The sequence below is a fragment of the Nansenia antarctica genome, assembly GCF_963989245.1.
Source record: "Nansenia antarctica genome assembly, chromosome: 12".
In the NCBI taxonomy this organism is placed as follows: domain Eukaryota; kingdom Metazoa; phylum Chordata; class Actinopteri; order Argentiniformes; family Microstomatidae; genus Nansenia; species Nansenia antarctica.
The window spans coordinates 1,288,486-1,301,723 of NC_137682.1; the positions used below are offsets into that span (position 1 = coordinate 1,288,486).

General features: G+C 49.5%; 1 protein-coding gene across 3 annotated transcripts in view; it reads right to left on the reverse strand.

Annotated features, from left to right (window-relative positions):
- The window catches only part of LOC308168421 (peroxisomal acyl-coenzyme A oxidase 3-like), a 35,576-nt gene extending 22,510 nt beyond the window's left edge, over positions 1 to 13,066 (reverse strand). The window contains exons 1-8 of one of the 3 annotated variants that reach the window (XM_080543001.1): positions 13,000 to 13,066; positions 11,906 to 12,076; positions 5,027 to 5,260; positions 4,543 to 4,617; positions 3,657 to 3,746; positions 2,956 to 3,099; positions 2,329 to 2,417; positions 116 to 212 (exon numbers count right to left, since the gene is read on the reverse strand). In XM_080543001.1, the coding sequence (XP_080399127.1) occupies positions 116 to 212; positions 2,329 to 2,417; positions 2,956 to 3,099; positions 3,657 to 3,746; positions 4,543 to 4,617; positions 5,027 to 5,260; positions 11,906 to 12,076 (900 nt within the window). In that variant the 5' untranslated portion in view covers positions 13,000 to 13,066. Of the gene's footprint in view, positions 1 to 115; positions 213 to 2,328; positions 2,418 to 2,955; positions 3,100 to 3,656; positions 3,747 to 4,542; positions 4,618 to 5,026; positions 5,261 to 9,970; positions 10,004 to 11,905; positions 12,168 to 12,999 lie in introns of those variants that run through there. The other 2 variants (XM_080543002.1, XM_080543003.1) reach the window with 2 other exon arrangements.
- Between the last annotated feature and the right edge of the window lie 172 nt (positions 13,067 to 13,238).

Below are 13,238 nucleotides of genomic sequence, written 5' to 3' on the forward strand. Positions count from 1 at the left end.
CTGAGATCGGAGGGTTGGCGAATCACACCAAAGACTGGGTCCGGATGGATGCCTCTCTGCTTGTCACTCTAAGCACTAAGGAGATGGTTTGGGGGAAGGCCCTGCTGCGACTCACCTTGAAAGGTGTCACGTAACGTCCATCGGGGGTGACGTCACCCGTTTTGTTGAGCATGTTCTCCCGTGGGATCCTGACATTATGGAACACTGCAAAACTGGTAGAGGAAAAAAGTTAATAAGCAAAACACTCCTTTATGATGTCAGTTAGCTACTAATAATCATTGAGCATCAACCATCAATTCTACAGATACATTGCAAATAGTCAAATCATTGTCATCATTGTGATGAAATTGACTGTGTGGTTTAGAGCGTGAACCTTCATTCATATTGTGGAACATTCCCTTTGGTGAGATCAATGACTGCCAGTAAGTTGTTGAGATTCATGCAACAGAACATTTTGGACCTACAGTGTGAAACATAGGATTGCACTGCCCTCTAGTGGTTCTAGTGGAGAGTGTCACTCACCACCGTTTACTGAAGAAGGCTTGAATTGCCACAGAACCTCATGGGACAATATTATTGCCTTTCACAAAATACAAGACTGGATTGCACCGTAATTGGCAGGCTGAAGTATTTTGATGTTGTTTTATTAGATGATCTGTATTGTTCATGTTGTAAATCACTTTCAGACTAATTGTCTTTGTAAACAGTGCTATTCGGTTGTTGGATGAATGAATGAATGAATGGACTTTATTGTCATTGCTACAGTACAGGTACCAAACAACGAAATTTAGGAGGGGTGGCTCCCCTGGTGTTAGGAAAGGGAGAAAAAAAAAACTTTAAAAAAAAAAATCACAAGAAGGGAAGGAGCTGGTTGACATAAATAAAGGCTATGTACACTATCCACTGTACTATACTGTACAGATAGACGACTGGGGTTGTCATATTGCACAATAGTATTGTTTCACATTATTTAAAGTGTCACAGTTTGCAGGCTTGAAATGTACATGTTTGTGCCTCAGCACTACACCTGATTTTTTCAGTCCAGCAGCTGCCATACAATCCGTCCAGACTGTCCAGGGCCCAGAACTTAGGTCTTTGCTGTGTTCAGGGCCTGGACGGCCCTGTGGTAGAAGCTGTTCTTCAGTCTGTTTGTCTTAGCGGCCAGGGTCCTGAACCGCCTTTTCGAGGGCAGCCTGGTAAAGTGTTTGTACCCAGGGTGGGTCGGGTCCCTGGAGATCTTGGAGGCCTTCCTGAGACAGCGTGTGTTGTACAGCTCTTCCAGAGAGGGGAGGGGGGCGCCGGTGATCTTCTGTGCTGTTCTCACGACTCTCTGTAGCGCATTTCTCTCCGCTGTTGTGCAGCTGGAGAACCAGTTGCAGATGCCGTAGGTGAGGATGCTCTCCACTGCGCCGCGGTAGAAGGTCACCAGTATCTCCTGCTTGCTGTGTTCCTTCCTGAGGACTCTCAGGGTGTATAGCCGCTGTTGTGCCCTCTTGATGGTGCCTTTTGTGTTGTCCTTCCAGGTCAGGTCATCCCGCATGTGCATCCCCAGGAATCGGAGGGTTGAGACTCTCTCCACACTCTCTCCGTCGATGAGCAGGGGCTGGATCTCGGACTTTTTCCTCCTGAAGTCTACGATGATTTCCTGGGTCTTTGACTTGTTCAGCAGCAGGTTGTTAACCTTGCACAGCTTGCTCAGTTGCTCTACCTCATCCCTGTACGCCGCCTCGTCCCCCCCCGAGATGCATCCCACCACGGTGGTGTCGTCTGCAAACTTTACGATGGAGTTGCTGGGGTGGACGGGGGTGAAGTCGTAGGTGTAGAGGTTGTAGAGGATGGGGCTTAGCACGCAGCCCTGGGGGTCCCAGTGCTGAGTCTGAGGGCTGTGGAGGTGTGGGGGCCCACCCGCACCCTCTGGGGGCGGTCGGTCAGGAAGTCCTTGATCCACGCACATATAGAGTGTGATAGACCCAGGTCTAGTAGTTTGGTCACTAGCCTGTCTGGAAGGATGGTGTTAAGTCTGACGTCAAATGTGACGTTTAGCAATTTCCGGGTCCAAACCAGAAATTCCCTCCACCAGAGTACCAGTGTACTACAGCGGTAGAATGACAGTTCAATCGTTTTCCATTAATACAACAAGGGACGCAGCAGCACTTTCCCTTTTTTCCCATATTTGTCAGCGTCTTTGAGCCTCGGCAAAGCGCTATACAAATATAATTTATTATTATTATTACTGAGGCATTTCGAAGACAGCGCCTCAGCCAACGTTGGACCCGGAAACACGTCACGACTTAACAACCGAATACAAATACATTTAACTGGACCCACCCATTGTCCAGGCCGTTCTGTCCCAGTTTCTTGCCCATATCTCCCACCAGCACTCCTGGCACGGCCAACAGGGTCTTGGGGTCTCTGACCTGCAGCGTCAAAGACACCAGCTTACAATCTCACCCATGTAACTAACAAACATGTCTGATACATCAAGATTAGCTTTGCAAATGCTGTTTTTGAAATGACAAATCATTTAGTACATACTTGTACTGTTTCACACTCCTATGTCAGGTGTTTCATCTATTGTTTAAGAGTGTTTAAGAGTGTATGTATATTAGGGTTTAAGAGTGTATGTATATTAGGGTTTAAGAGTGTATGTATATTAGGGTTTAAGAGTGTACGTATGTAAACCCCTCAAAAAAAGTTCGGAAACACTTTTTTTGTTGATTATTCCTCCCCTTTAATAATACCAATTGGTATTGTATTTTATATCGTTGGAAAGCCTGATTAGTCACCTTTACAACGAGGTACAACTTGTAAGGATCATACATTTATGGAATGAGTAACACAGCTAAACGTGTGGGTAGCGGCCCAATTTTTTTTGCCAAAATCCCTTGCAATATTCTTCTGTTGAGAGAGAGAGAGAGAGATATGAGAGAGAGAGAGAGAGATGAGAGACAGTACCTGGACTACGAAGGAGTGCAGTCCTTGGCAGAGCCCGTCAGGCGTGTAGAGTTGGGCGAACACCACCGCGTGCGTGGCCGTCTTCCCCAGGTTCCCCACCCAGAACTTAGCTGCCTCAAAGTCAGGGGAGTTGATCACAAATTCCTGGAGGAGACAGATTTGTAACTTGAGTATACTAGTATACTAGATAGAATATACTAGAAACTTCTATTGTCTATATGTCGCTACGTCTTTTTTCTGTCGCTCCACAGCCCCCCCCCCCCAAATTCTTTTTTTTTTTTCTCATGGGATCTACACGATTCAGGTAGGTAACCTGTTTTGGATTCAAAACGGCGAATGTCGCCGAAAGCTGAGCGATTATCATGCCTGTCAATAGTAATAATAAGTAGTAATAATAATTACTGAACTATATTAATATTATGCTTGTGTGTTGTGTATATTGTTTTTCTGTGCATGATTAATACAAAAACAACAACTAATAGTGCCACGAATCGAACGTGGTCCCGAAAAATCTCCCAGTCCTCTCCCTTCCCCCTAGCCCTTGATGAATTGGGACACCCCTACCCTAAACACCCCTACCCTAAACGTGAACACGCAAAACGGAGGCCTAGGAGTTCAATGGAATCGGGCCTTAGTCTATGTCCCATCCCTAACAGCTAGTGTGATAGACCATGCTGTATGTGGACTGTGTCCCACCCTACCTGAGTGCTGGGTTCATACTTGGCTGTGGTCCTCATGGCTCTTGTGTTGCTGCCATGGCTGAGTTCTGTCAATGCAAAGCAGCCAAACGTCTGCAGAGAGACAAGAACAGACAGGTGCTGCTTAGGGGACAACAGAGAGGTTATGGTTCATATTGTGTCCTATTGTCATGCTGTTGTTGTATTTGAAGGACTTGAGTAGTAGATACACAGATATTATAATAACCGTTTTTGGACACAAAGTGGTCTTTATCAAGCTGCTCTTTAGTTACAGCATTGTAGAGAGCATAAGGCTGTGCATGCCTGGCTGGGGATGTTAGAACGGGGAAGAGGTCAGACTGGTCAAAGGGCATATTTGCATAACTCACTGAATGCTATAACCTGTTACTATCTAACCTGAGATATGGGATTACTATGTATATGTGGGTACGTGTTCAGGGTATATACAGGAAACTTGAGGTTAATTTCAATACCTTTCTAAGACTTTTTAAAGACCTTGTCAATATTTTTCCAGACCTCACCGCCACTTGGAGCTGTAACCGTTTACATCAGTGACACCTTGTTTTAGTTTGCAATAGACTAGACCACTATCATACAACAGAATTTCCGGTTCATCTTTGTTTTTTAATAAAACTAATAAATTCACGAACTTTTACTAAAAGGTTTTAGGACTCAAACTCTTTGGACAGAGTCTAATTCAGAAAAATACCTACAAAATTCAAGACCTCATCAAATCGTGATAATACTTTTTAATACTTATTAAGGGTCTTGATTTTCCCAAAATGTATTTATCAACTTTTAATACTTTTCAAGACACCGCGGATACCCTGAGTGTTACAAATCCTGGCAGAGAGAGAGAGAAGGGATGTATATGCTGATTCATGTTTACCGTCATGTCCTCCGTATCCTCCACAAACTTGTTGTGTCTCTGGGATCCTGAGTTAGCCACTGTTGCACCAAACATCTGCAACAGAACAAGGCCAGACTGACAATCAAACATCATTTGACATCACCTCTTCTCTTGAGAAGACACATGCAGAAATTGATTATCTCATACGTGAATTCTACTACATTACATACATAAGTCCATAGCCAGCCCAAATGTTCCTGGTACGTAAACCAAGCATTGTAGCAAGTATCACTGTCCTGAATTACACCTGTAGCCATAGCCTTGACGAATGGCCTTGACATATTACATAAATGAAAACGATACACCTGAAAGCTTCATAGTACATAGTAGTAAGATCTTAAGTTTATCTTAAACTCATTGCCATTGTTTTACAATAGATGAAAGATGGTCATCTCCCAAGGATGGAGTGGCTATAGGTTTTGAGCCGCTTTGGTGTGGCTACCATCAACATGACCACGCTCACCCCTTTGTTGAGGAAGAACTTGGCGCTCATGGACACGTCGTACATCATCAGACAGTCGTTGAGGATGACACTCTTCCACGGGTTCTGCATCATGTCGTCCCGCGTGAGGAACTCGTAACGGAACAGCTGTTTGACCCTGCGGAACGTCAGCTCGCGCCTCGTCTCCATGGTGATGTCCTCCCCGGGCTGACGCGCGAATACGGGATCGTTCTCCAACGTACGGAACACATGTTGCTGTCGAACAAACAGAGAATATGGTCAAATATACAAACACTGCTAGATATTCCTCAAGGTTAGGCCTTACTGAAAACGTTTTTAAGAAACAGTCAGATATACAACAACCAATGTGTTGTGAAGGCCCACAGTTTTAGAGCCAGTTTTAGTTTCCCCGAAATCAGCCCTTCTGCCCCAGTTATTTACTTTGTTATTTTCTATACTATTCTGTACGTTTATGAAGGTATATGTATTATTATTGTAATGTTTCTGTATATATTTGATGACGTAGTATATCCGGGGTGTGTCCGTGGCCCGGATGTTAGGTTCGGTGGTGCCTATATAAGAGACGGAAGTAGTCCGCGAGTCAGAGTGTGTGAGGAGAAGCAGAACGAGAGAGAAGCAGAACGAGAGATAGAAACGAGAAACCGATCTAAGATGGCGGATTCAGCAGCCCGCACACCGTGCAGCAGCTGAAGACGCCAGGAAAGCGATTATCGAGTGTACGACTGTAGCCCGTTTAGTTGTGTTCCCGTTGGACCGCCTTGCCAGCAGCCGGCTGTTCAACGTTGGACCAAGCGAGACGCCAGCTGGACATCATCGTCGCCTCCACGAGCGGACTGCGACCAAACACTGACTCCAGCGGAGCTTCGACGCGGACCACCGGATCTGGGCCCTTCACCTCGTGGTGGACCACGAAGACGGCCCTTTCCCTCCGCGTTGCTACGTCACCCCCCCTTTCGTCGGCTAATCTCATCGACGCACATGCCATTCAACCAGGCCTCAGCGCGCACCACAGCCCTGGACTATCAGCCTGTTCAGGCCAGAGACTATCAGTGAGTGATTGAGTGTGTGTGTGGCCGGCCGGGAGGGAATGTATATATGGGGATGTATACAACCGTCATGTAATAAATGTGTTGTTCATATGTAATACCGTGTGTTAGTTGTTTGTAGTTCCAATGCTAATGCTAATTGAATGCTAATGCTAGTTGTTTGAATGCTAACGGCTAATGCTAATGCTAGTTCCCATGCTAATGCTAACGATATTAACTGCTAGTCTAACGGTTTGCTGGCGCCCCCTGCCTGTATCCTCCTATACTGCCTATTTAGCTCCATTAGTTAGATAACCAGCCCCTTCCTAAATAATACAGTCCTTTTCAGCTACTCCCTGGTTACAATTGGTCCTTCGAGCCGGATTGGTAGTGTAGTGATAGCATGGCTGAGCGCAGCCAACCAGACCAGACAGTTACCCCCCCTTCTCCGCCCCCTGAGCCAGAGCCACGACCACAGAGAGTCCCGCGGTTGCCTCCGAGGTTACAGGAGTATGAGCTTGAGCTCGAAAGCTCACTGAGTGGTAGCGAGGAGCGCACTCCACGGGATACAGTGGTCGGAGAGGCCGAGGTGTCCGCCGGCGCGCGGGTGGCTAGCACTGAGACAGCCCTCAAAGAGCACCAGCCTGAGGATGAGATGGCAGAACCGCAGGGTTTTGCCGTGGAAACGGAAGAACAGGAAGGAGAGGCCCGGTCCGACAGCGCCTGCGGGCGGAAGAGGGAGGGCCTCAGCCTTAACGATCTGCCTCCCAGTACGGCGCGCTCGAGACCTAGCTCCTGCCGCTCAGTGGCTTCCTACCGGTCCAGGGCTTCCGTGGGCAGTTCTGCCTCTGGGGCGGATAGCCTGCACTCCAGAGGGAGTAGTGCCGCGCTGTCCGAATGTATGCGCCAACAGGCCGAGATGGCGTTAGAGCGGGAGCGCCAACAGGCCGAGGTGACGTTAGAGCGAGAACGCCTCCAGTTCGAGCGTGAACGAGAGAGGGAACGCATCCATTTCGAGCGTGAACGCCTCCAGATGGGGACGGCGGAGAGACAGCGCCAGGAGGCGCTAGAACGCGAACGCCTCCAGATGGACGGAGCGGAACGCGTGGCCAGCCTCCAGCGCCAGGAGGCGCTAGAACGTGAACGCTTCCAGATGGAGCGCGACCGCCTCCAGACGGAGAGGCAGATGAACGGAGCGGAACGTGCGGCAGAGAGACAGCGCCAGGAGGCGTTAGAGAGGGAACGCATCCAGTACGAGCGCGAGCGCCTCCAGATGGAGGGGGCGGAACGCGCGGCGGAGAGGCAGATGGCGAGAGAGCAACTGCACGCAGAGAAGATGGAGGAAATGATGCAGACCATGCGCGACGTGTGCATCAGCAGAACTCCGTCGGCCCGTAGCTCCAGAGCATCATCCGCACGGCCCTCTCGAGTGCCATCTCCTGAACCCCCCGCCGATGGCTCCATGACCCCCGCCATGACTGTCCAACTACAGGCCCAGCTGACCACCTGGAAGGAAGAGGACCAGGGACCCGACCGCTACGCGGCCCAGAGGGAGCCAGCGTCGCTGCCCGGGAGGGGAGCCATCCCCCAAGAGCGTAGCACACCCCTAGGTCCTCCAGTGCACCAAAATGCATGCAGGCCGGACACCCAGACCGTCACTCCCGCACCGATGATCCACTACAGGATGTTCCCCCAGGTGGAGGGACCCAAGTTCCCCTTCTTCAAGGACGAGGACAGGAGCCAGTATGTGGAGCTACGCATCTGCCTAGACACGCTCTTGGACAACTCCTGCTCAGAGTCCTACAAATATGCGATTCTCCTTCAGCATGTGAGGAACCCCAGAGCCCACAACATGGTACTGGCCCATGCCTCCGCACCGACACCTTACACCAGAGCGCTCGCTGACTTGGATGCCCGCTACGGTCGTCCCTGGAACCACGCCCTTGCTGAACTGCAAGCCCTCGAACAGCAGGCCCCCATCAAGGATGACCGGGCGCTGGATGACTTCGCGCTCCGCGTGCACACCTTGGTTGGAATGCTGAAGACGCAGGGCCCAGCTGGCGCCAGCGAGATCAACAGCACCTCCAACGTAGAGCGGCTGCTCCGCAAGATCCCACGCTTCCGGCAGGAGAGGTTCCGGCGACAGCAGCGCGTTCGTAACCCCGGGAAGTTGGGTCTGAGCATGGCTGCCTTCGCGGAGTTCCTACTGGAGGAAGTGCATGACACCAACGTAGACGCCATGGGTTACGCTGAGCCGAAGAAGGAGAGGGAGAAGGGAGACCGCTGGGACCGGCCGAGCTCGAACAGAGGACGCCCAGTAGGAGTGCTGCACACGGAGGAGGAGCCTCGGAGAGAGAGGAAAGCCCGACCTGAGGGAAAGGATTCCTCTCAACCCCCTCAAAAGGGACGGAGAGGTCCACCGCCATGTCCGTACTGCACCAGCGAGCACTGGTTCAATGAGTGCAGTGACTTCAACAACCTGAGTACCGAGGACAAGCAGAGGTGGCTCGAGGAGAACCAGAGGTGCTGGAACTGTGGGCGCGACCATCTGGCTAAGAACTGCACCTTGAGGAGAAAGTGCAATCGCTGTGAGGAGGTCCACCTCAACATTCTACACGAGGTCTCCCTCGCCAGGTCCACGGAGGGCAACAGAAGCCCTAGGTCCGGTCGCGCACCGGAAGAGGAAACCCCTGTCTACTACCTAGACTCGCCACAGAGCAGCGGCTCCAAGGTTCTACTGAAGGTGGTGAAGGTCCGACTTCACCACAACAACGCTGTGTACGACACGTACGCCGTTCTAGACGACGGGTCGGAACGGACCATCCTTCTCCAGGGGGCAGTGCGCCAGTTGGGGCTCCAAGGGACTGCGGAGAAGCTGACTCTGCGCACGATACGTCGCGACCTTAAAGAGGTCACCGGGGCGAGAATCAACTTCTCTATCTCCCCGGCGGGGCGGCCGTCGGATAGACATCGGCTTCAGAATGTCTTCACCGCCGACCAGCTAGCGCTCTCCCGCTACGACTACCCCCTGGAGAGGTTACGCGCAAGATATCCCCACCTACGGCGAGTAGACCTACATCCGATAGAAGGAGCGGAGCCAACCCTTCTCATCGGCTCGGACAACGCTGAACTGATCGTGTCGCTCCGTCCTCCGCTGAGAGGACCACGAGGCTGCCCGATGGCTGTTAAGACTGCGCTTGGGTGGGCCCTCCAAGGCGCTACCAAGGGGAGAGATAGAGACGGGAGAGCTACGTCATCCCTCCATGTCCGAACCGAAGAAGCAAACCAACCAACCGGACCGCCTGGAGTGGAATCTATTGCTGCCAGTGCACCTGGAACAGTTAGTACCACAAATGGTTCACCACAGGATGACCAACCGAAGAAGAAGTCTCTGTGGACAGAGCATAAGTCTCTGGATGGGAAGCCTTACTACTACAACTCCCAGACTAAGGAGTCCCGGTGGTGGCGCTACCGTGCCATGGCGGCAACAGCTGTTGCCGAGGAACACCTGCAGGTGGCCATGCACCCTCACGTGGCCGAGGTCAGCATTGACGCACCCGTCAACTCCGTCGAGTACACGTCAGCCATGAAAGTCTCAGCCAGTATTGTAGACGCCTCCAAGGAGGAAAGGCCGGAGTTGGCGAAGAAAACGTACAAGTGGAACCCAAAAGAGGAGGCCAAGCAGGCCTTCAAAGAGCTTCTGGAGGAGGATGGTGGTTCATCCGACGCGTCATGGGAGCAAACCATGAGAATGATCATCAACGACCCACGCTACAGCGCCCTGCCCAAGCTGAGTGAGAAGAAGCAAGCGTTTAAGGCCTACAAGGCTAAGAAGGAGAAGGAACAAGCCAAGCAGCTCAGGAAGAGGAACTGGGAGGCGCTGAAGAGCATTCTGGACAACATGGCCAGCGTCACCTACCGCACCACCTGGTCCGAGGCCCAGCAGTACCTGCTGGACGACCCCACCTTCGCTGAGTACGAGGAGCTGGAGAACATGGCCAAGGAAGACGCTCTGATCTGCTTCGAGGAGCACATCCGCGCCCTGGAGAAGGAGGAGAAGCAGAAGATTCTGCTGAGGGAGAGAGACAAGATGTCCGAAGGTGCCGTGGTACTGGTGATGGACCAGTCCCTTCCGCGCGCCGCCTGGCAGACAGGCAGAGTGGTCGACACTATCACCTCCTACTTCACGCTGCTAGAGCAGCCTAGCCAGTGTGCCTTCTTAGTTAACTGAAACCGAGGGTTTCATGGGGCGGCTGTTGTGAAGGCCCACAGTTTTAGAGCCAGTTTTAGTTTCCCCGAAATCAGCCCTTCTGCCCCAGTTATTTACTTTGTTATTTTCTATACTATTCTGTACGTTTATGAAGGTATATGTATTATTATTGTAATGTTTCTGTATATATTTGATGACGTAGTATATCCGGGGTGTGTCCGTGGCCCGGATGTTAGGTTCGGTGGTGCCTATATAAGAGACGGAAGTAGTCCGCGAGTCAGAGTGTGTGAGGAGAAGCAGAACGAGAGAGAAGCAGAACGAGAGATAGAAACGAGAAACCGATCTAAGATGGCGGATTCAGCAGCCCGCACACCGTGCAGCAGCTGAAGACGCCAGGAAAGCGATTATCGAGTGTACGACTGTAGCCCGTTTAGTTGTGTTCCCGTTGGACCGCCTTGCCAGCAGCCGGCTGTTCAACGTTGGACCAAGCGAGACGCCAGCTGGACATCATCGTCGCCTCCACGAGCGGACTGCGACCAAACACTGACTCCAGCGGAGCTTCGACGCGGACCACCGGATCTGGGCCCTTCACCTCGTGGTGGACCACGAAGACGGCCCTTTCCCTCCGCGTTGCTACGTCACCCCCCCTTTCGTCGGCTAATCTCATCGACGCACATGCCATTCAACCAGGCCTCAGCGCGCACCACAGCCCTGGACTATCAGCCTGTTCAGGCCAGAGACTATCAGTGAGTGATTGAGTGTGTGTGTGGCCGGCCGGGAGGGAATGTATATATGGGGATGTATACAACCGTCATGTAATAAATGTGTTGTTCATATGTAATACCGTGTGTTAGTTGTTTGTAGTTCCAATGCTAATGCTAATTGAATGCTAATGCTAGTTGTTTGAATGCTAACGGCTAATGCTAATGCTAGTTCCCATGCTAATGCTAACGATATTAACTGCTAGTCTAACGGTTTGCTGGCGCCCCCTGCCTGTATCCTCCTATACTGCCTATTTAGCTCCATTAGTTAGATAACCAGCCCCTTCCTAAATAATACAGTCCTTTTCAGCTACTCCCTGGTTACACAATGTGTTTGTAACAAGGAGAAATAGACAGGTTACTGTAACTAGTATTAGTATCCTTGGTGTTATTCATCTTTTATCAAGCTATGGTTAGAAATAGTAATAATATTGTCTCAAATCAAAAGGATTTACATACTGTATTACAGTTGCTGTACTCATGTATATGAATGTACTTCATATAACGATCAAGACCATCATGGTCATCATCCCTACACCTTCAATACAACGTGGATAGAACAGCATATTTTGAAAGGTGCTACATAATCATAATATATTGCATCTGTTGATAGACAGAATGTCTGATGTGTTGATACAGAATGTAGCGGAACTGGAAGAAACTGGTGACTCACATGGATGCCACAGACATAAACCACTATACCAAGAGGACATCTTCCTGGTCAAGCGGCTCATATCTGGTCTTAGAAGTGGCAGGATGGGCTACCTCATCATAAGAGTATTATTATTTAAAATCACCTCCAGTAGGCCTACAGTAACCTACCACTTAATTACCAGCTTATAAACAACATGTTTATTACACATTGATTTTCACAGCAGCCTACCTTAAATGCGAGCACCTCCTCTCCATCGAGGAACAGAACCATGTCCTTCCAGTTGAAGGAGGCTCTCGTCCTGTAGATGTCCAGGGGTCCACGGGGAAGATCAGCCAGGCCATGGTGGTCGATCTTCTCACTACCCTGGTGCTCAGCTTCCGAGTAGCCGTGGACACTCATCTTGAATAAGACACTTAACTTAGGCCTATACTTTACAATTATAATATGGAGGTAAAGTCAAGTGGACAGATATTACATGTGGGACCTCTTGTTATTCCCCTCCTTTTGACAGCTATGCTTCAGAATGAAAATCAAAAACGTGATGGATTGCAGAGAGAGAGAGAGAGAGAGAGAGAGAGAGAGAGAGAGAGAGAGAGAGAGAGACTGAGAGAGAGAGAGAGAGAGAGAGAGAGTGAGAGAGAGAGAGAGACAGAGAGAGAGAGAGAGAGAGAGAGAGAGAGAGACAGAGAGAGAGAGAGAGAGAGAGAGAGAGAGAGAGAGAGACAGAGGGAGAGAGAGAGACACTGACAGCTGACAGCTCAAGTTCAAGGGTCACTTGGTAGAAGGGTCACTTCCAGACAGTCAACTACAGATCAAGGTTCAATTATACCCAAGAAAAATCATTGCATCACTTCTACATGGACTGTCTGCAGGACAAACGACACATAACTAACACCCAGTGACTGTCACCTTCTGCACCTTGAATGACAATAAACAGCTCAGTGTCACATCACTGTGTTGACAGCGCATGTTGTCAAAAGTTTCATCCAGCGACATAAATAGCTATGTTTATACTGTATATTTCTATGTATTTTGTATTTTTAATTTTTTGTAACTGTTTTTAAATTTGTTGTTGTACGGCGACCTTGAGTGCCATGAAAGGCGCCTTATAAAATAAATGCATTATTATTATTATAATAATAAACGTTACGTGCAGCTGCCAATGCACGAGACCATCATGAACTGTGGCATCATTTCGCAACTTCTACGATTATAGTATTACTTTCCCGCGATGTAACAGCGTGTATAGCCAATATAGAATGTCATCAAGTCAGAGTCACAATACAGCACACGTGTAATACAACTGACATAATCTCTCTTACCGTAAGTGACAGTATGTAGATATATATTATGTTATTCTACTCTTCTGTTCTCTGCAGGTCATACATGAAATGACGCGTTTTCTGCGCGACGGATTCGCAGTCGTCTTGACAACAGCTCAGCTCTTATTTCTCGTTGTGGCACTTCGCAAATCTTCCCAAATTATGTGTCATATGAATGAATGAATGAAAGCTTTATTTCGAACATGTGAAAAAAGAAATAGTTATAACAACAAAAAACA